This window comes from Aythya ferina (genome assembly GCF_964211825.1).
Source record: "Aythya ferina genome assembly, chromosome: 3".
NCBI classification, from domain to species: domain Eukaryota; kingdom Metazoa; phylum Chordata; class Aves; order Anseriformes; family Anatidae; genus Aythya; species Aythya ferina.
In genome coordinates, this window is record NC_140298.1 from 105,189,975 (window position 1) to 105,215,752 (window position 25,778).

Genomic DNA, 25,778 nt, shown 5'->3' on the forward strand with positions numbered 1-25,778 from the left:
ATAACAATACTAACATCTCTTCATCTGCTGCTGCTGGTGCCATCCCCATTTCACATTCTTTTCTTCTGCACAGAAAAAAAAAAAAATCCTCATGAAATGTTCACATCCATGTGCCTCTCTTTCTGCTTCTCAAAGCTTACTTCTGTGATGGCATTCACTAAAAAATGACAGATGAGACCTCTGAGTGCCAGTCTAAGAAGATCCTGAACTGTTTGAAATGTTTTTCCATGCTTTCACACTGTCATATGGCTGATAATAAATACAAAATACTCAATGCTTTGGGCTGGTGGATGTCAGTTTGGAAAGTGGTTAGTGCATTGTGGTTATTTTTGTTTTTGCAGTATTTTTGTAATAAGCATTATTTATTTTTGTTTGTTTGTTTTTCTTCAGCCCGTCAGGTTCACGCCCTTCTACTCCTAAAAGTGATTCAGAATTAGTCAGTAAACCCATGGACAGGAGCGGACTGAAGAATAATCCACACATGCACTGGGCCTGGGGAGAGCTACCCCAAGCTACAAAGGTATCCAGTGTAATTGTTTTACTTCCTGATGGTATCTATTGTGCTTTAATAGGGCTTATTTTATTGCAGACTCCTGAAGAGGGAATGGATCCCGTTTGTACATGAAATTGTAATATTTTATGTAAGAAAATTGCATTTTGCTCCTTAGGAGATACAGAGAAATGCTGTGTGCTATTTCACAGCACAAATAATGTATGGTAGAAAACGGAGACATACCTAAGACCTAGTCTTGTAAAACTTAGAAACTTAAATAACGTATAAAATAGAACCCAGCACCCTTTGGTAAATCACTGAAATTCATAAAGGGCCTTAGATGGAAATGAGGTGCTTGGTGTTAGCAGTTTGATTCACAAAAAATAACATTGGCTGCTTGAATGTGTGAGTCCAGCAGCACCTGTGCTTCTGTATCTCCACATGCCCAGATGTGCAACTCCCTTGGCTGAGCCAAGGCTTGGTGCCTTTCTCCAGCCTGAGGCCTTTTGGCTTTTCTGAGGGCCCTGCTAGCTGGCAGGATCTGTAGCATGCCAGCAGCATTGCCTTCCATGCTGCATAGAAGCCATGTGCAACTTCAGGTCAGGTGTGGCTGGCTCCTTACCATAGCTGTTGAGGCAGAGTGTTCATACAGGAAAGGGGAGGTTAAGGGCTTACACCTGCCTCACGGAGAGAGGAGTGAAGATCATCTCGAGAATGCGATATCCTTGAATTGAACAGAACAGGTAAAACTCTGGCTGTTGCATTTTTTAAGAGCTTTTCTTTATAGCAGTCTGTTTATTTTCCCTCACAGACCAGTTCCCTGATCAAAGCTAAGGAACCCAGCATGGTAGATGTAAATCCTTCTGAAAGCACTCACTTTCGAGTCATCCAGAGTGCTCCTGTGGAGGAGTTTAACACCGTGTCTCCTCTACCTGCCCTTGGACAAGCAGATGCAGCAACTGCAGATGAAACTGAGCCCTTGCCAGCTGAGGCAAATAAGCCAGAGACAGAGTCTGCAGGAGCAGCTGTAGCACCGTTGCCTGCCAATGAAGAAATAAAACAAGCTGCAGCTTGCTCAGCCCAAGCAGTTGACAAGACAGATTCCCCTACCAGAAAGAAAGGTAAAACTGTTGATTCTGCACTTTTATGTGTATGATTTTTGTCTTTAGATTTCATGGTGATAAAGCACCCCATTGTCATATCAATTAATCTGTGCCTTTAGGGCACTTTGAGATCTGGAAAGGAATAAACTTTAAAAGAACCATCAAAACCTAGCAGTGCAGCAGGCAGCTCACAGGAATGAAGTAGTAAGACACAAGTTCTCCTTCACTGGGGATTTTTCCATATTTGATGAATTCAGAGATCTCATTTTGGTAGAAGCCTGTTCTACATCTGCTGAATTACTTGCTTTGACCATTTTTGGAGTTGTTCTGCATGACGAATAGTTGTTGAACCTCTCTATTCGTGTACAAACTAGTAATATATATTTTGCGTGAACAACAGGTTTGCTGTAAATTAAGGTAGTTTTGTTTTACATAATCCATTTCAGGAGTTATGTTTAGTTGGTACACATCTTGTTTTGAATTTGCGAGATAAAATTCTGTCTGCTTTTCTGCTTCCAAATTCTTGGTATCTATAACCATGTTTTTTTTTATTCCAAATGTTAAAATCTTCACATGAAATTTACTTACAAATGTTGTTTTAGAGCTCTAATTATTCTATAATTATGAAAGCTCTATAAAAGCCTGATTTGTGCAGATGTTTTTTTATCAGTAAGTATACACGTTTTTAGCCACTTCGCCGTGCTTTTCAGTGTCTCTGAAAACAACAAAAAAATCTGATTGCTTTTGTGATGTTTCATGTTGGAAATCGTGACAGCAAGAAGCTGGGGTTTTTAGAATGAATTCCAAATAAAATTTGGCCTTATACTAGTTATCTGTCTAGACTTAGCAGCAACAGCAGGATAGAGGTGGCACTGCATGTTGGTACTAGTGTAAGACAAAATCTGGGTTCAGGTCTATGCTGTCTTGTCTTCTGCAGTGGTGCATGTGTGCAACACATCAGTTGTATGTTTGAAAGAGTGAATTGTCTCCACCAGCATGCCAGGTATAGTCTGGTAGTGACTGTAGTGATAGTCTGTTGTGTTGTTTCTGTTTTGCAGGGTGATTGAAGATTAATTATGTGGAGATTAAATGCTTTGATTGATAGGCCTGTGGAAATACTTATGAAAGTTCCTCTTTCTGTTTTCCTGTAGTGACCACTGACTTCTAATTCCCAGTGGTTTTGTCTGGAACAGTGGGGCTGCAGCATGTCTCAAATAATGTCCTATGCTGTCATGTTTGTGTGTTTGAAGTGTGAATAGTGTATGCAAGCAACTTGGTTTGAAACTTTTGGCAGTACCACTCAATGCAACTGTAGTTCACAAAGTGTTACAACCTGTCTTCTTTTTCAGTCCTAAAATGAATAGCTAAATTGCAATAACAATTCTGTCTTGTTACTCAGAAAATATTTGTTAATAGGCTTATTTATGCCATCCCTTACAGACAAACGAAGCCGGCATCTTGGTGCTGATGGTGTCTATTTAGATGACCTCACTGACATGGATCCCGAAATTGCTGCACTTTATTTCCCCAAAAAGTATAAGTCCTTTGTTTATATTTCTACTATTTAAATAGCTCTTTTCCTTTCAAATTTAAACTGTTCATGTGAACTGGATGAGATCTCCTTTTTAAAGTACAAAGTTTTGTTTTCCTTCTGTTTTCACCTCAGCTTGGAGTATTAGACCTTCCGGATAGCTTGGCATTAGGGCCTAAAAAGTGTGCTTAAAATTGATTTTCCATTTTGGTCAACTAAGCATCATATATTGATTGTGGATTGTTATGTAATGTACACTGATGTTTGTGAGTGTTACTCACATGCCCTGGGAGAGCAGTTGGCTGTGGGATATATATATCCCCATGTCCTTGCTTATTACTGTGAAGAACACAGCTTACTGCTAACAGCATAAAATTATTGCTCTTACATTGTTCTACTGTGGGTGATTGCCTATAAATATGAATGTTGTGCATCATTCACAAATGAGTTCCTGACAGATTTATGTATGAAAATATTTTATACCAAACATACAACTTCCAATTTGTTTCAATCTTTATCAGAATCTCTTTTAAAATTTCTAGTCTTCTTTCCACATCACTCTAGTCATTTGACTAAAGTCATTGAGCAACAATTAAGGCAGCTTGCATATTTTATTTTTCTTTCTTGCTTAAACTCAGCTGTTGTAATATTAGCATTTCAATAAAACAGAGGAAGATTAGTAATATAGAGGAAAAGGCTGGATTGCAAATTCCTTTCTCAAATGCATTCATATAAATCTGGAATGGAAAGCAGAACTTGAAGAGCCTGCACTTTGTAATAATGATCTCATCTATACACAGATCTTAAGTGGATATAATTATGTGCTATTTCTTAAATTTTTAAAGATCTTAATAGCTTATATGTAAATTATTTTATTTATATACACATTTGACATAAATATGCAAACATATACATCCTTCATTTTGGAGTTAGATATCAGTTTATATAATTGATACAAATTCAAGAATAAGCTATATTTATTCTTCTTCCAATGTGAGAACAGTCCTACTAGTATAAACTCTGCTTATAGTAGTATTATTTTGTCTAATAAGCTTTTACAGTTTATTGTCTTATTCTTCCTCTCTCATGTAAATGAGCTATACATGACTGGTTTAGGCAAGTAAGTAGAAACAACCTAATTTGGAAGGTTATGTGAGGCCTATGCTACTTTGTTTAAATTTTATGGCTAAAACAAGCAAATTTCTTTTTCTGTATTTTTAAGTATGCATCAGATGTAAGCAGTGCATGTTGAAGGGAGAGAATTTGGGAATGGATATGTGAAGACTGAATGTCTGATTTTTCTTTTTCAGTGGGGACAATGTACAAAGCAAGAACACAAATGACACAGGGCCGTGGTCTGCCAGTCAGTCTCCACAGTCTTTTGGGAGTTCAGGTGTTGACAGTGGTGTTGAAAGCACCTCAGATGGAATCAGAGATTTGCCCTCCATTGCCATTTCTCTTTGTGGAGGCCTTACTGACAACAAAGAAATAACCAAAGGTATTAAATGACCTTCTGAATTAGAGGCGTGTGCTGTCAGACGAGTTTTAACATCCTTGACCGAGGAAACAGTGCCCTCCTGCGGCTGTATCTAGGAATGTGTTGAGAAAATATTGTCCCTGAAATGACAAGTTTCATAAAATTTCTCACGTTTAAAACACTACACTGATAAAGGACTTATAATTTTAACATATTTTAATAATCTGCTGTATACTAGGAAAATATATGGAAGTACTCGACTGTCCATGTCAGGAATGAAAAAGATCTGTAAATGGGGACATCAGCTCTGTCACCAGTTTCTTGTGTGATTCTTTACATAAATCATTTAGAGTACTCTGTGCTTGAAACTTCTAGCTGCATACTGTGAAGATAAACGGTTTAAAGCATGCATATTCTGCAGTAATGTGGAGGCATAAACCCACCTGATCCTGATGCTACATTAATTTCTGTTCAAAAGATAGTTATTAAAGCATTTTGAATATATTGTGATCTATGTTCATTGTTCAAATCACCTGTAAACTATGGGAATTTTGTGGAAGGAGTAACAACTTGTGGAAAGGGTGTTTGTTCACAGATGTGTTCCTTTTGCAGTAAGCCTTAGAAGTGAGTATTAAGTTTTTGCTCATGGGTTTACGTATACGTAAGCCCACCTGTTCCTGATTTGGACAGAGGATCAGTGGAAGTGATGACAAAGTACTGTTTTACTTTGCTTAGAAGCCTGAGTTTCCTCCTCACAGTTACATCCCTAAGCTTTTACTTAGCTTGTCTTATGAAGGAGGAGGACACCCAACAGCTCACAAAGAAACCCTCAGCATCTTCTGAAATTGAGAGTTTTTGAACCTCTTGCTTCTATATTACTGCTGATCTCGTACCCTAGTAGTCACGGGCAGACTCTGAGTGGGAAAGCTATATGTCTGAGTTAATGCTAATTTTTTTAGGTTGTTTTGCCCCAGGAATCTATAAATGTATGATTTACATATGCATTTTTTTCCCAACAGAAGAGTTCTTAGAACATGCCGTAACATATCAGCAGTTTGTGGACAATCCTGCTATCATTGATGACCCTAACCTTGTGGTTAAGATTGGAAATAAGTAAGTATTTTTCAGGAGAAATGATTCTTACTGTTGCAATTAAAACATTGCTTGTGCTACTTCAGAGTGTTAGATCAATTTGACCATAGCTGAAAAATGGGTTTTGCACATTCATAGCATAGATTCATCAAGAAGGAGTCATCTCTCTAGTGAATTCAGGTTCTTCTTCTTCCATGTACCTTTCCTCCTTTAAACTGAAAGAGCAGCTTCAGATGACCTGTCACAGCTAACTTAACAGAATTTGAATTTCAAGAAGCTAGTATTAAATGCTAATGGTGTTCACATGCAATTGATAGAGTAAAAATGAAATAGGTTGTGAACTTGATAAGCCTTGCCTTGAGTAAATTTGAATAATGAATATTTACAGGGATGTGGCAGTCTGCTTGCAGACCTTCCGTACCCACCAGGTTGTCTCTATAAGCTGAATATTTTTGCTGACGTGCCTCTGTGGAGGCATTGCTTTTCAAGACTTGTCAGACTTCACCCACTCAATATGAGACTTCTGTTTCTGGAAGGCTGAGACATTATTTCATATGTTTATATTGCTGGGCAGTGCAGCACTATGGCCTATGCTAGATGCAGCTCTATGAAGGGTATTTTAACTTGACAGCCTCTTGCAGCTGACTTACTGTGTTTAGCGTAGAGAAGACATAATGACATTGTGCTGCAGTTAGGAGTTAGGCTACCCTTAGTTATAGACATTGCTTATAAAAATCTGACGTGTCCAGTACATCCTTATTCAATACTCTTTAATCACAAATGTGTTGGGTATATGATGACCTTGTCTCCTTCATCAGACAAGGATAACTTGAGAGGTGTATAGCTGACCCTCTCTGCAGTCTGAGGTCAGTCACTTACTGCTTCCATGCCTTAGTCCTCTGATATTTGAAGGTAGTGTTCATGTGTCTGCTGATGTGTTGAGAAGAGAGGAGCACTCAGTGAGGATCTTAACTGCCATGTTCTCTAGACAGATGATTGATACCACTGTATTAATCCTACTGTCTGCAATGTAAGCTGAGCTGTGTTCAGCACATCATAGAAAAACCATAACATCTTACAGACTCCAGTCCATAACCTTTGTATAGAGCCTTGTGCAGAAACAGAGAAACCTGCTTGTAAAAAATGTAGCTCGTGTTGCGATAATGAAGTACAGTAAGGAATGGATGACAAATACCATTTCTGCTTAAGGACCTAGCTTCTCTTATGTTTCTCAAAAAGTAACACATGCCTATGAATATACCGTGGAATAAGGTGAGACTGCTGTTGCTGGTCCAGGCCAGAGTTGGACCTGAGCTAAAGGAGCTTCATGGGTTTAAGGTACCAGATGATAAATACTAGATTGTGCACTAGAACCCTGAGATTACGAAATGCAGTAATTGTCTCTCTCGAACGCCTAGGTACTACAACTGGACAACAGCTGGTCCCCTTCTGCTGGCAATGCAAGCATTCCAGAAACCTTTGCCAAAGGTGAGATTGAATATGAAGGTTGGTCAGAGTGGGAGCTGTGACATTCTACTGTTTATTAAGTTGCATCATTCACTAAGGTAGAGAAAATGGGTAGTTTTACAACAGATATGCAGATGCTTTTGTATCTATTCACACATAACTATTCACTGTTATATCTATTCACTCGTAACCATTAAATTTGGTCCGTGAATAGTTCTTATTTCCTAGTCTAAGATCATTACAACAGTGGCAGTGACTAATAGCTATGACCCTGTAACAGCTGTATGCTGGCTTATATTATACACATTGAACAGTCCAATTACATTTTGTTGCCTCAGGACAGAAATGCATGCTACTGTGAAAGTTTATAAAGGAGCAAGTATCAATATTGGCACTAACGTGTGCTATTTAGCCATGAATTTAACATATTTTGGATCCTACGCTTTCCTTCTGCCACTTGCAACCCAGCACATGTTTTTTGTTTTACCTATGTGAATTCAAATTCTATCTCTATTGCCATAAATTAAGAGTATTATGGGTTTTGGAGAAATTTTTTACTCCACCACCATGTAGCACTAAATCAGAAAGAACATTACCTATATATGCAAACAGGTAGCTGCACTGTAGTATCCCAATATAAAGTAAAATGATCCTAGAAGTCCCAAACATCTGGCAAACCTGGTTTGAACTTCAGGATGCTGCAGAGACTGATTTGTTTTGTGTTTTACTGCACATATTCCAGTAATCAAAGGTGGGATTCATCCCACCAAACTTGAGTGCCTACAGGAAGGATTATAGTTGTACTTGCTGATCACTTCCACAGAGTGATTCAAACCTTGTTAGGTGCATATCGGTCTTCACTGGGATCCAGATCTCTTGGCTTTTGCCTAGGAAGGATAAATAGAAACAAGTGGTATGAAATATTTTTCCTATTGAGGGAAATAGCAGTTCCTTCAATCCTACTGTTTTTCTTAACCAGTTGTTTATTAGAGTTTTTGGTTTACATTAATAACGGAACTAAGGAGTTAGAATATTAAGAGACTTTAATCAAAACAGGCTTTGTGAAGTGATTGAAAACTGGAGCTATTGCAAGAATCACCCATGTTCAGCAAAATGCGCTTTAAACACATTCCTAACTGTAAGCATGTGCAAGTGGCCTCACCACTGTGTCTAGTTTTGGACAGCACAGTATAAAAGGATATAAAACTATTACAGAGCATCTGAATGAGGGCTACAAAGATGGTTAAGGGTCTAGAGAGCAAGATGTATGAGGAACAGCTGAGGTCCCTGGGTTTGTTCAGCCCACAGCAGAGCAGGGCAGGCTGAGGGGAGGCCTCATGGTGGCCTGCAGCTCCCTCACGAGGGGAGGGGAGGGGCAGGCGCTGAGGCGACAGGACCCGAGGGAATGGCATGGAGCTGGGACAGGGCAGGGTCAGGCTGGGGGATAGGGAAAGGTTCTGCACTGAAAGGGTGGTCAGGCACTTGGACAGGTTCCCTGGGGCAGTGGCCATGTCGCTGAGCCTGATGGATTTTAAGAGGCATTTAGACAATGCTTTGAGACATAGGGTCTGATTTTGGAGTGATCCTGTGTGGAGCCAGGAGTTGGACTCTGATCATTGTGTGTCTCTTCCAACTCTGGGTATTCTATGATTCTGTGGTCTCATTAAAAGTCAATAGAACATCTGCTTGAAGTTGTCCAGATGTTTGAGAACCTCCTTAAACTGTAGCCGTTGTTCTCAATGTTATGTTCTCTGTAGCTCCATCTGCACTTTTTTTTTTATACGTTTAAAAAGTTCTCAATTTACTTGCTCAGCTTCATTCACTTCTTTCTTCTAATATACTTTAGATAGCATATCGAAGGAGAACCTGTGGAAAAACAGAAAAGGGAGGCATTGTATTGTCTTGTACATGAGCAGAGCTCAATCTTCTCTTTTAACTGCAAACGTTTCTTAGAATAGTCTTTTTTTCTTTGTATCACTATCAACATTGCATTTTTATTTTGATGACTTGGTTTACAGTAGAGACTGTCATTTCATCAGAAAACCAGTAGCTAAGCAATTCTAGGGCATACCAAATGCTGTGGCCACTTCTATTGTAATATTTCCCCTTTTGTATTTTGCTTGCTCTCTGGAAGAAATAATTCAACTCTTGTTGTTAAGCTGCATAAGGTCCGGTCATTATGGTTACTGAAAGAAACTTTTCTCTGCTGGGATTCAACTACATATAACCAATAGAAAGTAGCCAGGGTTTAAAAAAGTAACAAAAAACATTTCTAACACTGTCATTTAAGTTCATAGCATCATGCTAAACTCATAAAAGCTAGTTAGTTTTTTGCCTTTTTCTTAGTTGGTGATTAAATTTGAGCCTTATGGTTATTTTTAATGAGAATGACCATCTTGCATGCTGGTTTGTTACTGTTTTCCATGAGAGCTTTTTACGGAAGTGATCTTTTTATTTATTTATTTATTTATTTAAATTATTAACTAAGTAACTTTAACTTAAAAACATTGGTTCTTCATTCCAGACATTAAACTAATACCTATTTATGCTTTATTTTTTTTCTTTGATTTCTGTCTCTTTTTCATTTTTCTTTTAAAAATTTCATAAGTATTCATGCTTAAGTTACTTCAAAGCAGTGCTGGATACCATTAGATTTTGCTTTAGTGGAATTTATGGTTCACAGACAGTATGTTTACTTTTATTCTATTTATTATCAGTTACAATTGTACATTTGGCACTTTTTCATTTACATATATCAGCTTGTCCTTTGTTTCGGTTTCTTTTTATTTTACCACCCATTTATCACAGGCCACTGTGGAATCTATCATGAGGGACAAGATGCCCAAAAAAGGTGGAAGGTGGTGGTTTTCCTGGCGAGGGAGAAACAGCACTATTAAAGAGGTAAGTTTGAGAAGCAAGCAGTTTCCTTCTGGGTGCAGTGGGAAGGGTGGATACCATCATATTCATCCCTCAGAACCTTGCTTCTAGTCCTAGCTCAGCACTCAATTTGAATGAGGATGTACACATTAAAAGACATTTGAACAGGATCTGAAGTCTGACTTCAGAAAGCCTTGGATCAGATCCTACCTGGAATGTTTACTTGCAGTGTTTTGGTTCTGCATTTCTTTTCCTTATACTAACGTGAGACAACGTTATCTAATGGATTAAATTTGACTGGAAACTTAGAGTTGAAGAGCTGTGCCACCAATTTTACGTTTTTATGTGTTTTATTTACCTTCACGCAGTTTTCATTGACAGTTGAAGAAAAGAGATTTCTGACTAGAGTACGCTGTAAAATTCAGCAAAATGTAAGATGGAAAACTGAATGTATATTAGTTTTAAAGCCTTTTTGAATTTCTTTCCTGAGCATTAGAATTTTGTGGTAATGGCCTTAAAGCTGTGAATGAACATTAAAGAATGTTATGGTGAAAAAAGCAAAACTTTGTATGAAATATTGATCTTCTGTCTAGACATATTTAATCTTTAAAGTTTGCTAATAAAACTGTTTCATATTCATTTATACTATTGAAGCTTTAGTACTTGAGGGGAGAAAATGACTTCTAATACAGCTTTATGGTTGTACCTCAATAGATGAACTTTTTAGCTTTGCATGAAATAACCACTGTACTGATCTGTGGATATGGGCTTCAGAGCAAGAGACTTTAGTTTCTACAGTTAACTTGAAGTTTTTAGAATTTCTTTCTTAGTGGAATTTTGCTTATCTATAGAGCTGTGTATAGAGCAGGTATAAATTGGCAATGGGAAGCGTTATTCTTTGTTTCTTTCAAAAACATTCACTTTTTAAAAGCCTTTCACTTTTGGGAAGAAATCGATATAGGTTAGCACCTCCTCAGCGTAAAAATAATTTGGAAAGTTTGATTTTGATGATTCAAATACCTTGAAAGGTAGTTTCTGTTATTTTTCTGGTGTGATATTTTGCCCTTTTAAGTGAAATCTAGTTATTTGTGGTGAATTAACTGGATAGTTATGAGGTTGATCCTAGAACTTCAACAGTGCTAGCCACCTGAAATCTGATAGTTCTGTACTTCTATGCAAGACTGAAATGTAATTCTTCTGAGTTCTATATTTGCATTTTTTTAGTCCTTTGCACAGCCTTTATTCTTTAAGACATTCCTAAAATTGTACTTTGCCTGCAAGTAAAGGGGCGTGTGTGTGTAAAAACCTCACTTGCTTTTTGTATAAAAGTTTTTTTTGTTTTTTAAGAGTCTATACAAGACAGAACAGGTTTTTCAGATATTCTGCTAAACTTCTCATACTTGTATTTTTGCAGGAAACAAAGGCAGAGCAAGGTATGAGTGGGAGCAGACTTACAGGAGAAGAATCTTCACAGATGAGCATGGCAAACAGGTACCCAAGAAGTTATCTGTACCTGAAATGAGCATGAGTTACAGTTGAACTGTGAAAGGAAGCTACCTCATATATTTTAAGAAAGAAATGCTGCATCAATGAAATATTTCGTACAATGAAATAAAAATGAATTTAAGTGCAGATAGGAAGGCATGTCAGGGTTGCAGACCTTGCAAGTGTGCTTTTTCTAGTATACGGTTTGGCTGGTAGTTCTGTCATACATCTTACAGCCCTTTGACAGCAAACAATAATTGGAGCAGTTCTCTAAAACTATCTCTCTGGAGTTTTCAAGGAAAGATCATAGATGACCCCAGGTTGTTGTCAGTTCTGACTTGCTTTATGAATATTTATGGCCTGACAGTTTAATTTCTTCCTTTGTATCTTAGAAGGTTCAAGGGTCTAACACTTTCCAGGCTTCTTTTCACAGGCTATTGATAGGAAAATGGCATGGTGTTCTATTACTTTTTTCCACAGATTTCAGAATTCTATTCCTTTGTGCTCCAAAGTAATTATACCATATGACCAGATTCTCTGCCTCAGTAGGGCTTTGTAAGATGAGTCTTAACTTGCCCCCAAAACTTTCTAGCCAGGGACAGCTCTCCTCCCTTACCTCTTTGCTGACTGACTGTAAATCAGATCTGACTGTAAAGACAGCTCATGCGTGCTGCACGTAGAACTGAAGAAGGCCATAGCATTCAGATTTAAATATGTTTTATTCTTATTAAGTTAAGCCCTGGGGTCACCTTTGTGAAACAAGAAGGCTGTTGTTGACATTCTTTCTGGAGATCAGTAGTTATACTCCAGGAGAGTGGGCTGGAAAAGGTATTCCTATTCCCTGCACTGTAGGAGACTAGCTGTTGTCTTACTTGGCTCTGTTTTCTGAGTTTGTGAGATACACAGAAGGAATTGGAAAGGCTCATCTCCCTTTTCTGGATAATAAGTGACATTAAGGTCTGTTTCTATTACACAGTTGTTGGAAGATAGGCTTTAAAGTGGGATTAAGATTTCAAGCAGATTAGGTTCTGTAATTGGTGCTTGTTGTTTGTTTTAACTGATCTTACAAATCTGTTGATAAGAATTCGTTGCTTGCAAGCAGAACAGTGCAAGTGGAATATTGAGTAAAGCTTTTGAGATCTGATGTTAAAAAGGATAATGATTTTTTCTTTAATATTGGTAGTCATGACACATGGTACCTTGATACTGGGTCAAGACTTCCTGTCATCAAAGAGCATCCAGGTGTGGTGGAAATAAAAGCCCAATAGCTGATTGTTTTGAAGATGATATTTGAAGGATCTAAAAGGATATTTTACCTTCTCTGGGTGATAGATCTGTGTAATATAGGAAAACTTTCCCTCTGAAGAAAACTGACCCTAAAAAGAAAAAAATCAGAAAAAAAACATTAGCAGAAAAATAAACATTTTTCTGCTGATGTGTATTTGAATAGAATTCTCTAAAGGAGTTCAGTGGGGTGGCTTTTTTTTTTTTTTAAACATTTTCATCATCATATCCTGAATGGGGTAATCCTGCAAATCCTGGAAAAGAACAATCCAATGATCTAAAATTGCTCATTGAAAAAGGAGGAGGAGTTTTTTTTTTTTTGCTAATAAAACTTTCATCACCTGGATTCTTTGATTAATTGCTAAATTTCTTAAAAAAACAAACAAACAAAAAAGAAAACCAAATAAACCTTAGCATAGCAACTCCCGTTTTATTCTTCTAGAACTGAGAGGTTTTTATAGTTTTAGTGTTTTATATATATTTACCACCATGTGTTATGCTGACTCAAAAATCTCATTAATTTACATCTGTTAAATTTAAGTGGTGAAAACTAGCATATAGACAAGTGAATGACTAGACGAATCCAACTATGAATGATGGGGAACAAGCATGAATGAAAATTCCGTTCTCCATTGATACATTTAAAACCATGATATGAATGACCTCCTGTGAGACGTTAGAAGCAGAGAATCAATAACTTATTTGGTGACTCACTGTTAATGCATTTTTAATGGTTACTGAGATGCATTTACTGACATGATAGTATCATTTTCTGTGTGTGCAATGTTCCAGAGTAAAAGATGAATCTTCTTCAAGCGATGAAGACCCTAGAGCTGCCAAACAAAACCTTGGGTCATTACAAACCAACTCGAGTCATCTCTCATTATTGTCTGGAATCAGTTACAAAAAAACCCTTCGACTCACTTCTGACCAGCTTGTGAGTTAGTTTTACATCCTTGTCCTGAAATGTCATTTCTAATACAACAAGAACAAAACTGTTATTCAGGCTTGTAAGGTTTAATTAGTTTTTACTTCTTGCATTGAATCCCATTTCTTACTATAGTTTCAAAACAATTTTTTCCTTTCTCTTTTCAGTGTTACACATGAATGTTGTTCATTTCAGTCCGTGTGTGTGAGAACCCACAGGTCTCTTCCCTCCCCTGCCCCTCCTTTCCTTTCCCTTCCCCTCATTCATAGACAGACAGGCACAGTTTTACATAAATACAGTTCTTGGTTAGTAACTTCTGAAAGAGCTGCTTGTGAACCTACTATGAGGCCAGGCTATTAATTTCTCCTGAGCCAATTCTCTTCCTTTGTGGCAGAGGCATTTTGACTAATGGTGACAAAACTGTTACTGTTCTGTGTTCTGCACATTCCAATTTGATTTGGAAAAATGGGCTACTTTAGAGAAATGCTTTTTGTCGTCTTTCTTATCTACAGCCAATTAATTTTCAGAAGGAAACCTATACGAGTAGTACAGCATTATGCAGCCTATTGCTCACTGCCTGAATAGTTTGCAAGAAATGTAGATTTTTTCCCACGAGACAGATGGAATGTGTTTGTACTTTCCTGTATCAGACAGAAAGTAAGCATTATACAAACACACTGATACTTGTCTTGCAGAAATTAGCAGAACCCAGTACTACTCTTAAGTTGAGTGGGTGGGACTCATCGGTTGCCCATCAGTTCTTCTGTATTCACACCTCCTTTTCACTTTTTAACTCATTGAACAATTGCAATGAAATATAACTAAGAACACTTAAAGTATGAAACTCCTGCAGATTTTGTGACAGTGAATGAGCCCACAAAAAGAATCAAATCAGTTGTCTTACACCCAGTGAGTCTCTAAGTGAACAGGAAGGGCAGCAGGGTGGGAAAGTTAAGGAAATTTGGTGGAGACTGAGTAGCTCATATGGTAAGAAAGGTGGGTTATTATAGGCTAGAGATGTAGTGCCTTGGAACACAAATCCTCATGTAAGCACTCTGTCATTTTCACTGTTCATGGCACTTCTTGTTACTCACACTTCTCCCTCCATATATTTCTTTACCACAGTATGGAAAAAAAAATCCCTGTAGATTTGTATGAGAACCTTTCAGGATATTTTTTTCATATCCCTTACTGTGAAACAGAATTTATTTTTTGTTTCATTCTACTCTCTAAAGCCGTGCCTCATGTACATCACACAAAGCAAACCTCTGCTAACATTACCTAGAAAATAGCTTTGCTGAAAGCAATAAGGTTCAGTGTGACCAAGGCAATGATCATCTGTGGCTCTGTTTGCACTGTGTCCATTTCACATGCTCGGTTTGTTGATTATCTTGCTGATAATGTCTTGCAGAAAAGCTTAAAGCTCAAGAATGGCCCCAATGATGTGACCTTTAGTGTTACAACACAATATCAAGGCACTTGCCGCTGTGAAGGCACCATTTACCTATGGAATTGGGATGATAAAGTTATTATTTCTGACATTGATGGAACAATTACACGGTGAGTTCAGGGAGAGACTTTTATCTGCTTCTGTCCTTTGGACTAAAGCAAAAAGAGTAATTAACGGGAAATTTTAAGGCAACAAATTGTTACATTCTAGTGTTTTGTGGAGTCTGTGTGTGTGTTTTTAACCTTGCTTTAAAATACTGCAAGAATCATTGGCTAGATTCACGATTTCACAAAGACATATGCTACATGTGCTCATATTTGTTACCTACTATTGTTTTATGATGGTATTTACTGTAGTATTGCAGGACCTTTTACTTCTTGCTGTGTCACATTTATGAAGTACAATAGATTCACTTAAAAAGAAGAAACACCTGCATTCTGTTTTAAAAGGCATTACTGGGGCATTACAGTGAGGGTCATTTTTATCTAGTAGACAAGACCTTAGATTTCTTTCAAAGCAAACTTACCTATGTATAATTAGTCTTGAATTATTGTTATTATTATTTTTTTTAATCTGGGATGAATTAAAATACTTGATTTGAACTGAAATATCTTTTTTTTTTTTCCTTGCGATTAATCAGTTGTAGGACAAAATGCTTTTCTGGTGCCAACACACATTAGTATCCCCTCCTTTCTGTTTTCTTAAGTGTCAATGAACTGAATGGGATCTACTTTTGTCTCTGTTATTGAGCTAACTGGACAGTAATTGAATCTCTTCACCATACAATACTATTGCAAATCCATCCTAAGCCACTGCCCAGTCTTTCTGTCTTAAGATTGTAATTTTCCAACACTACCTTATAGGTCGATTTGGTTTATTTAGAAAACATGCAATGTAAACCTCAAAAAGTATGCTTAATATCCTCTTGGCTACTCGGTAGGTCTGATTGATAGCCTATGTTCTGTAACTTCCATGCAAGCTCACTAGCTTATCCACACATCCTTATCCTTATCCGCACAAGACTGATTAAAACAACATAGACATATCAGTCTGTCTTGAAAGAAAAGGGAATAAAATCATCCTCTTCTGATTGCAGTTAGTACCTTGCAGAAAGCCAAATTAATTAGGGGGACTTTTATTAGCCTTATCTGTTATTATTTAAAAGCAGTAAGCTTTTGTTGTTGGTGGTGTTGTTTTTTGTTTTGTTTTATTTTTTTTCCATTTCAATTACATTATTTTTTTCTTTATTCAGGTCAGATACTTTAGGTCATATTTTGCCTACTCTTGGCAAAGACTGGACACACCAAGGGATTGCAAAGTTGTACCATAAAGTGAGCCAGTGAGTATTCAGTAAATCTGTTCATACATCTGTGGCTTGCATGTGTTTATGCATTTGATTCATTTGCATCTAAAAATTAAAATCTCTCTAGACTGTTAACCTTGGAGTTTAAGAGCAATCTCATCTGAAGCAATGAGATACTACGATGCTTACACAGTATAAACATCTGCTATGCAATGTCACAAAGCAGGCTTTTCTCTGGGTATCAAGAGCAAAAGCCCCCTGCCAATGAGTAGTGATTGCTCTCTTAACCGTTCCAAACAGATAACATTGCAGTTCCAAAAACTTGAGTCATTTGAATGAGCTGTATAGCTGCAGTAAGTGGAACTTCTTGCAAATTGGGAGTTGAAACGCCATTAGCTTATAAGATGTTCATATACCTTCCCATCTCTCCGTGTTGACAGGATTGCAAAATGCATAAGGACCGTGTGACAGAGGGTGGTCACTGTAGGTGGAGATCCTATTGCCAAACGTGACCTGCCTGGTAGTGTAGTTAGGTGTCTAACTTAAACTAATTGTGTATGTTTTTTGAAGTGGTGAGTAGAGAGACATAGGCGTGTCTTCATCTGTCATGCAGAGAAGAAACCTAAAACATACAGGATGAGTCAGTTTAGTGGAGTTTCTTTTCCTTCCAGTGAGCAGAAAGGGAATTAAAGAAACAATGTAGACTTGAGCTGTCTAAACATTAGACTTTTAGTAAGTCAAGGGAAATATCAGCCTTAAAGCACGGCACATCTCATCTTGAGTGGATGTAGTCCTTTTTCAGATACTCATTGCTTTCATATATATATATATATATATATATATATGTAGTTTAAATAACGATGAGCTTTAAAGATGGTAATGGTAGTCTTTGTGCCTGGTTATATAATTTTAAATTTTTATTTCCTATGTATATATTTGCTCTTAATCCATTATTAAGTTGCAAATTTAACAGGAAGGAACAGTCTTAAAATATTTTTGTGTCATTAGTTAATTTTGATTGTAGGTCATAAGTAGACATTGCTTAAAGTGTAATTTAAAGGCATTGAAAGTCAACGAGACCTACTGTGAAGAGCCTGAGGAACTGGCTCTTAACCTGGCAACGTATTTGAGCTGCAATAGCACAGCTCAGTAGCTAAAATACGCTTGTGACTGTTGGTCCACAGGAATAAATGTCTTCTCTGCTACTGTTACTGCTACTGATGGAAGGACCTGAACTCATCATAATCTCTTGTTGGTTGTATGCTCAGACACCTGAGGTGTAATGATGTTTTGAAATAACTGTTTTTCTTTATTGACTGTTGAAGAAATGTTGGGTAATAGCAGATCAGTGGAACTTTATCTCAGTTAACGTTATTAACATGGTGAAAATCCTAGTATGACCAGTTTTTTCAATAGCAATTGAGAGAAAAGGAAGTTAAGAGTAAAATTAATTGATATCTAAATGGGATCAGATGAAATATCTGTTATATTTTGATATCTGTTCATATATATGTTCACGAATTCAGATTTTTAGCTTCAACAAAAAGGTCTTGTGATTGTTGTCTGTTCAAGCTGACATTTCTACTTTATGCAGGAAAAAAATCTTGCATAAAATTCAGTTGTTCTTATATATTCAACCTACCACAATTGTCTGGAGAGCCTCTGGTACACATAACCACTGTCCTCATAGTTAATATGATTTGTTCTGTGCACTAGGGTTACAGTAAGGCTTGTTTATTGCTTCTTATTTTACATGGGTAATGAATTATAAATTATGGATGATGGAATCTAAATTATGCCAGAGACATTGGTCAATGCTTTTATTCTGTATAGGCATACAAAATTACAGAAAAGACAGGGCAGCCTGTGAATTCATGTGCTGAACAGTATTTGGTTTCAGTGTATAACTTCAGCATTACCTTTGGTGAAAACGTTAATTTTTTTTTTTTATTTTTTATTTTAATTGCACTTGTTATTTCTATGCCTGCCAGCACTGTCTATTGTTAGGGCTTTGGTGATCAAAAGCATTAGGGAAAAATGGATTTGAGTCATGTTGCTTTTCAAATTACCGAGTTAATTATGTAGCAGCTAGATTTTACAGCTGAACACTACAGAAATGTTCAATAGTTAGATTTAATGACCATGCATGCACTGAATACAGTATTTATTTCGCAAATAGTTTCTTTGTAGGACTTGCAAAAGAAAACGCTATTAGGTTGAACTATGCCTGTTAAGTTGCACTAATGTCATTGGACTCTGTTCCATCATGACAGAACCAAGGATAGCCAGTGACTTTGTCTGAAACTTTTATTTCAGTACCAAGACAAGAAAGTGTCAAGATTACTTCTCACACTATGGTTTGCAGTTTTAATTTGCTCAGAGTTGAAACTGCATGTTGCTGCTGCACACATGCATGCAGACCAATCTTTTCTTCCCCTGTCATCTTCACCGCTCTCCCCAAAACCCTCTCCAAAGGGGCCCAAAAGGCAGGAGTGTAGCATTGTTAATTTAGCAAAGGTTAATATGCTGTTGTCTGCTATATGCCAAGTGTTTTCCTCTTGGCAGATATCATTTCAGTTAATTCTAAGGTCTATGGTTTTACTGTGCAGGGGTGGATAACAACCTGTATGAAGTCATGAAAAGACCAGGGATAAATGAACCCTCTCTAGGTGTAAATCATAAACTGTAGTAGAGCCAGACAGAATTTAGTTATCCAGCATTCTGAAATAAACATTTTTATTCATTTTAAATAGGTGTAGGTTAAACATGTCTGTTTTAACCATTATGATTGATTTGTGCAAAAACAAACTCACAATTATTAATGTCAAAACACCTGCTTTATTTTTTTTACAGTAATTTCTTCTTTCACTTCTGTTCACAGAAATGGATATAAATTTTTGTATTGCTCAGCACGTGCTATTGGGATGGCGGGCATGACCAGAGGATACTTGCACTGGGTCAATGAACGGGGAACTGTGCTGCCTCAAGGGCCAGTGCTGCTGAGTCCGAGCAGCTTATTCTCAGCTTTGCACAGGTACTGCAATATCACCTTTATGCTGAAAGAAACTTGGAGGCTGAACTCTCAGCTTTTTTTTTTTTTTTTTTCTTTTCCTATTCTATGGGAGCACTTTAAATCATTCGTAATCATTTTTCTTGAACATGAAAATGAAACGAATGTTTTATAGTCTGACTGCATTGTGATACTCTGTGGGGATAATGTTGTCCTTTCTAGGTGTTGATTTGTAACAAGTGAATCCTAATAGCACAGATCATGAATATTGTACCTTCTTCCTAATTCAGTGAGGCATGTCAAGTGATTACTGAAAATATTTTAAGATGTTAAAAGCTGCTGTGACAGAATTTCATTAGAATTTTTAATGATAGGTTGTTCAGATGCTCTTCTGATTGAGTGACATGCAGGCTGTCTTACCAGTCATGTTCTAAATATAAGAGAACGTAGAGGCTTTCAGTGTTCTTCTCTGACTGATTAAATAGTTTTATTGAAAGGGTAGGTACTGTCATCTTACGTTTTCCATATCTAGCAATATATTAGAAGTGATACTCTTTTTGATATGTTTTTTAGACTAAAGAACGCCCATTTTTCAGTATCCAATGTCTTAACTTCTGTTTTCTGTAGGCAAGAAATGACTTCATTGTTATCCATGGATTTATTAGTTGTGGCTTTAGGGGCTCTGAGATCAGGTGTATATGGAACTGGGGGAAAATGGTTGTCTTCCTCTTTTGCACATCCTCAAACTTTAATTTATATGTGGAGTTGCTATTCTGAAGGGCCGTATTATACTGCTTTGAAGCCTCTGTGCTACTTGCATCTTCCTTGGCATATGTGTTGGTGCTAGGATGTGGGATTCTGAGCTTCTTCAGCACTTTTGTGTCATGCTGGTGTCTTCCTCTGTTATGGGAACTCCAGACTTTGCCACCTGTTCAGCACCCTTGCCAAGAGAAGCTGTTGTGAAAGGGCTCTTGCCCAGAGATGAGACAACTCCACTATTCATTAATGAATTCTGTATTCAATAGGGAGCAACTGAAGAGAAATGGAAGATTTTTTTATTCCTTAACTTCTGCTAATTAGCAGTGATGGATGACCCTGACTGTAGAAGGATCTTAACAGGCTGAGGTCCTTTCAGCACATATGTTAATTGTAATCCTTTAATTTAAAAGGAGAAAAAAAAAAAGGTGGAAAAAAAAAAACACCATACACAGTGAGAGCTAATATAATCTATGAATCATTCTGCAGTTCTCAGGAAGTGGGTTACTTAATAACAATTTATGTCTTAAGATTTTATTTAGCCACTGCTCCCTGTAATCAACCATCTTTGCTTACTAACCATCTTTATCACTTAGGCTTCAATAGAAGTCCCCTTGTTTCAGAGGATTTATTTATTGTGCCCATTATGTAAGCTTGGGAATGCTATTTCGTCTTCATGGGCCTTCTGATTTCCAAATGAAGATTTATTGGAGAAAGGTGGGGGCCTGATAGGAATATCCAGCTAGGTAAAAATGTTGAATAAAGAAAGTAAATTGGTTTATGCTATATTTCATATGTATATTTCACCTTTTTATTTTATTTTATTTTATTTTATTTTATTTTTATATCATTTCAGGGAAGTGATAGAAAAGAAGCCAGAAAAATTCAAAGTTCAGTGTCTGACAGACATAAAAAATTTGTTTTATCCTAACACAGAACCCTTTTATGCTGCTTTTGGAAACAGACCTGCTGTAAGTAATCGCTGAAATTTATGTCTTTTACAGAGAACAGAAAGGTTGCTGTTATTTTGTGATTTTGTTACATTAGAACCTAGAAGCTTTAAATAGGACTTAAGAATATTTGATTAGGCCTCATACAAAGGATAATACAAAGGTTCTTCCAGAAAGATCTCACCATGTAGGATGCAGAGGTAGAAGAGAAACAAAGTAACTACATTACATCTGCATAAGTTAGCATAATAAGAAATACTGATTGAAATCCTAACTACATAAAAGATCTTTAAACTTGTGTGAAAACACTGATCCCATTTTAGTGATCCCGTTTTATCCCATACTGATACAGCGCTGATGAGTTACTTCTGGACAGACACAAAATCCTTCAGATGAATATCAGTGGGACTTCAAACCCTAAGTACATCCAGAAGGATTTGGATGTCCCACTAAAATTGAACATTTAACTTTGAAGTCCTTGATACTGAGAGGAAAAGTGAGGTCTCTCTCACCCATTTGAAGACTACAGAATTGGGCTATAGGCTTTACTTACTCTCTTTTAGGCCCAAAGGACATATACTTTTATGCATCCACAAAAGGCAACAGTCTCAGACATGCTGAGACCTGAGGAGCATGGAATAGATCCCAGCTGTAGCTGCTTGGAACTGTAAGACCTTAGACATGTCCACGGGCAAAAACATTGATAGCCTGAAGAAATCACAAGTATAAATATGGACACTAGCTATTGCCAGTGTGAAAGTGAACATTTGGAGACTGAGCATTTTCAGATGCCTAAATGTTGGACAGAAGTGCCTGGCAAGATATTTTGGCTCTGAAACTGTGGATGTTGTAGCTACATTTGGGAGAAATCAGCATGTCTTTCTGTTGGAATTTGTTTCTACAATTATCTCACATTTTTCTTAGAGTTGTTGATATTTATGAGCAGTGACAACTCTTTCAGCTTCATCTTTTAGCAAGTTACATAATTTAAAACCATTATTAGTGAGGACAGGAGGACCTCACTGTCCAATTGCTTTATCTGGTTGTTATATCATACACAGCTTAATTTTGACTATCAAGATACCTTTAGACATATGATTTTGAAATAACTTTGTAGCTACTTCTGTGATTTTGTATTATGGATAAAGCCTACCTCTAGTTTCATTTTTGTTGTTGCTGAATGTCAGGGAAATAAAACCATTATTTTCATACTCCTTTGATTGCTGTTGGAGTGCAGTCTTCAGATGTAAAATATGCTACTGGCCTTGTGAACATCAGGATGATAGCTTTCTCAATTTTATGTGCTGCTTTTTTTTTGTTTTGCTTTTGCTTTTTGTTTTCTCCCCTCAAAAGTAAGTGAAATTTCAATACTTATGTACCTGTACAACATAAAAATTAAAATAATTTTCATATGTTCATTAACCTTTCAGTCTTTTACCACTTGAATTTTTAAAACTATACCCAATGATTTACATTAGTAAAATGGAAGCTTGGTCTCATCTTTTGGGGGTTATTTTTATCTTTGCTTTTGTCAAATGTTTTTTGTCAAACATTTTTTTCAGACCAGAACAAAACTTGTTCGTTGCTTGTGTTAACAGTTTGAATTTCTTAAAAGTTATTCTCAACTGTTACTTCTAGTTGAATGCCATAAAATAATTCCCAGAGTTGTAGCTGCATTACCACCTGGCGCTCACTGCTGCAGTTACAGTGTTTATACCTTACTTTCCCCTCTCTTTCCCTTTCATCGATACATAGCCAATATATGGACATCGCATAAATCCAAACTCAGCAGGTGAAAGATTTTTCCAGGGGTTTTAGTGTAAGCAGAATTTTTACAGCTTTTTGTAATCTTGTCCTTACAAACTAATCACTATTTTCTAGCAGTTATGTTTTAACCCCAGTACGTTGTTGCAAGATATTCAGTACAATACACTCAGGAAATGAAATATTATCTGAAAAATGAAAGCGCAAATACTTTTACTCCCAAATAACATTACTTTTTTATATTTAATTTTATTTTTTGTGTCAAGGGAAGTAACTGGAGAAAAAAAGCAAAACCAAACATGATTTTGATCAATAGTTTAATTTACAGTGACAAACTCCACACCTGCAAATGATCTGTTTCATGAGCCTTTCATTAGTCTGAGTTCAAGTTTTCAACATATTTCAGGTTGAGAAATTCATAGAATTTCAGGTGCACAATAACTAGGTAAATTTAGTACCAATACTGTGTAAGTATGTTTTTCTGTGTAGTAGATTTCAGCAAGAAGAGACATGACTGTGCAAAGGCAGAATCATAATTCTTTTTTTTTTTTTTTTTTCTATTTAGGATGTTTATTCATACAAGCAAGTGGGGGTTTCTCTAAACCGCATATTTACAGTTAACCCCAAAGGAGAACTTATACAAGAACATGCAAAGACAAACATCTCATCGTAAGTAATCTTATCCCTAAAACCTTACAGGCTAAATAATTTCCTTTTATAACTTATAACTTGTGTCCAAATATAGGTTTCATTTTACTAATGAAAGATTCCTTAGAATATTCCACACAAAATATAAAACATGTAAAATACAATACAGACTTTCTACTTTCCTTCAGTTAAACTGATAAAGACATTATTTAGTATTTAGTTCAATATACTCCATTTACTTTAATCACGTAAAAGAATTACAAGTGTGCAATTGAGTCTGTATAGAAATGAGATTAACTGGTTTCCTGAAGCCATCTGCCTTTTCAAAATTTCCATTTCCTGGAGCTGCCATCTAGAAGAGCCAGGAACAAATCTGAAGACAGGGCTGAGGGCTTCCATCAAGATTCTTAGGCACTGTAGCACCACATAATGAAGGGAGACAGCCTTTAGTGATGTTAAGACTGCACTTAGTGGAAAGGGTGCCAAGGGAAGTGTATAAAATATGAATTATCAGTTGAGCAGGGAGATGCTTGAACCAAACTGAACAGCAATGGAGAAACAAAATTTGGGGTTTGAATATTTTAACAGGTGATTTGGGAAGAAAATGGCATCTGTTTCTTTCTAGGTAAGTAAGTCCCTTTGCTTAGAATGAACAGATTTCTTATCTGAACTGTGAATGCTACCTGGAAGCTAGGCACCAAAATTGAGTTGAATTTTACAGTTTCAAGGATGATAACTTGTTCATGTAAGAGTAGCCATGCCTTGGTGACTGGAGACTTATTTAAAAAAAAAATCAAAATAAGAAGATCTTTTTATTTATTTTTCAGTTATGTCAGACTATGTGAAGTGGTAGATCACATTTTCCCTTTGCTGAAAAGAAGCCATTCTTCAGACTTTCCTTGTTCTGATACCTACAGTCAGTTCACCTACTGGAGAGAACCTCTACCACCTTTTGAAACTCAGGATGTACATCCAGCCTCATCTTAACTGCATCTCCGAACTGTCAGCCTCGGATCAAAGAATGAGTTAGCTTGTATTGCAAGGACTTCACTTGGCTTTTGCTGTTGGCAGTTCAGCTGGAATCTGTGATGTGAGCATTGTATTCCTTTGCTGTGAGCAAACTTAGAAATGCTTCTTCATACTTAGTCACGTTTCCAGATGACAAGAGTGAGTTGTACTAGGAATGGGAATTACATTCCTAATGTTCCTTCATCCAGCAACTCAAATCGTGCCATACAGTTTCATTGCCTAAAGTCAAATAAAAGTGCAATGATGACAGAGTTGCAGTTAAATACATCATAAGGTCATGAAGTGGTTCTGTATCTTTCTTGTATTACTGAAGTTGTCTTTCATCTCAGAAACCCCTGCAAGTTAGGGAGCTGAAGGTGCTCACCATTCCTGACATCATTTTGTGATACATGTTGCAGCTCATATGTCAAAATTCCATCCTCTGAAAGAGCGAATGATTGAGTAGGGTGGTTGGACCAGATGACCTCCAGTGGTGCCTTCCAACCTTAACCATTCTCTCATTCCTCTTTCCTCCTTGCTTGACCATCTGATGTTTAACGGTTCATTACTGGTCTAGGTCCTCAGCTGTTGTAAATTGGTGTAGCCATCGAAGACGATGGAGTGTGTTGATTTATTTCAACATGTTGTTTTGACCTGCTAATGCTTTTTTTTTGTGTTTGGAAATAAATGATGTGCAATGTAAATGGAAGTAAATTAAATAAGATGGCCGGATTCTGCCAGTCTTCTTCAAGTTGAGGAGTACCATGTTTCAGAACAGTTATTTGGGTTAAGATACGTGTGAAAGTGTAAGATATAGGCTGCTGTGTGTAGTGCCCATCTTACTGAAGTCAGTGGTTTGACTCTGGTGATTTTTCAGTAAAAACATCTTACGAAGTGGATATGTTGAGTTTCAATATCATTGCTGAGCCAAGAAAACTGAAGATTTTGTCGAAATTGAATAGTTCTATTTAAAATGTTATTTTTGGCTTAAGTGTGAACTTTGATGCTGGTGAGTGATGCATCTCAGGTTTTTACTGAATGGATTTTTTTTGTTTGTATTTTTGTTTGTATCATAAAGTACAGATGCTTTTAGTGCGATTTACTGTGCTCCAAGAAAACAAAATCTTTCATCTTTTTTTCCCTCTCATTTGT

At 36.8% G+C, this 25,778-nt stretch overlaps 1 protein-coding gene across 5 annotated transcripts in view; it reads left to right on the forward strand.

Annotated features, from left to right (window-relative positions):
* Nucleotides 1-25,521, forward strand: part of LPIN1 (lipin 1) — a 73,453-nt gene extending 47,932 nt beyond the window's left edge. For all 5 annotated transcript variants that reach the window (XM_084515702.1, XM_084515704.1, XM_084515703.1 and 2 more), the window contains 15 exons: nucleotides 391-520; nucleotides 1,305-1,614; nucleotides 3,037-3,130; nucleotides 4,438-4,625; nucleotides 5,624-5,717; nucleotides 7,115-7,184; nucleotides 9,972-10,064; nucleotides 11,455-11,531; nucleotides 13,602-13,746; nucleotides 15,149-15,297; nucleotides 16,440-16,526; nucleotides 19,372-19,524; nucleotides 21,113-21,227; nucleotides 23,536-23,639; nucleotides 24,446-25,521. In XM_084515702.1, coding sequence (XP_084371828.1) covers nucleotides 391-520; nucleotides 1,305-1,614; nucleotides 3,037-3,130; nucleotides 4,438-4,625; nucleotides 5,624-5,717; nucleotides 7,115-7,184; nucleotides 9,972-10,064; nucleotides 11,455-11,531; nucleotides 13,602-13,746; nucleotides 15,149-15,297; nucleotides 16,440-16,526; nucleotides 19,372-19,524; nucleotides 21,113-21,227; nucleotides 23,536-23,639; nucleotides 24,446-24,605 — 1,969 coding nt within the window. In that variant the 3' untranslated portion in view covers nucleotides 24,606-25,521. The remainder of the gene's footprint in view (nucleotides 1-390; nucleotides 521-1,304; nucleotides 1,615-3,036; nucleotides 3,131-4,437; nucleotides 4,626-5,623; nucleotides 5,718-7,114; nucleotides 7,185-9,971; nucleotides 10,065-11,454; nucleotides 11,532-13,601; nucleotides 13,747-15,148; nucleotides 15,298-16,439; nucleotides 16,527-19,371; nucleotides 19,525-21,112; nucleotides 21,228-23,535; nucleotides 23,640-24,445) is intronic.
* Nucleotides 25,522-25,778: the final 257 nt, after the last annotated feature.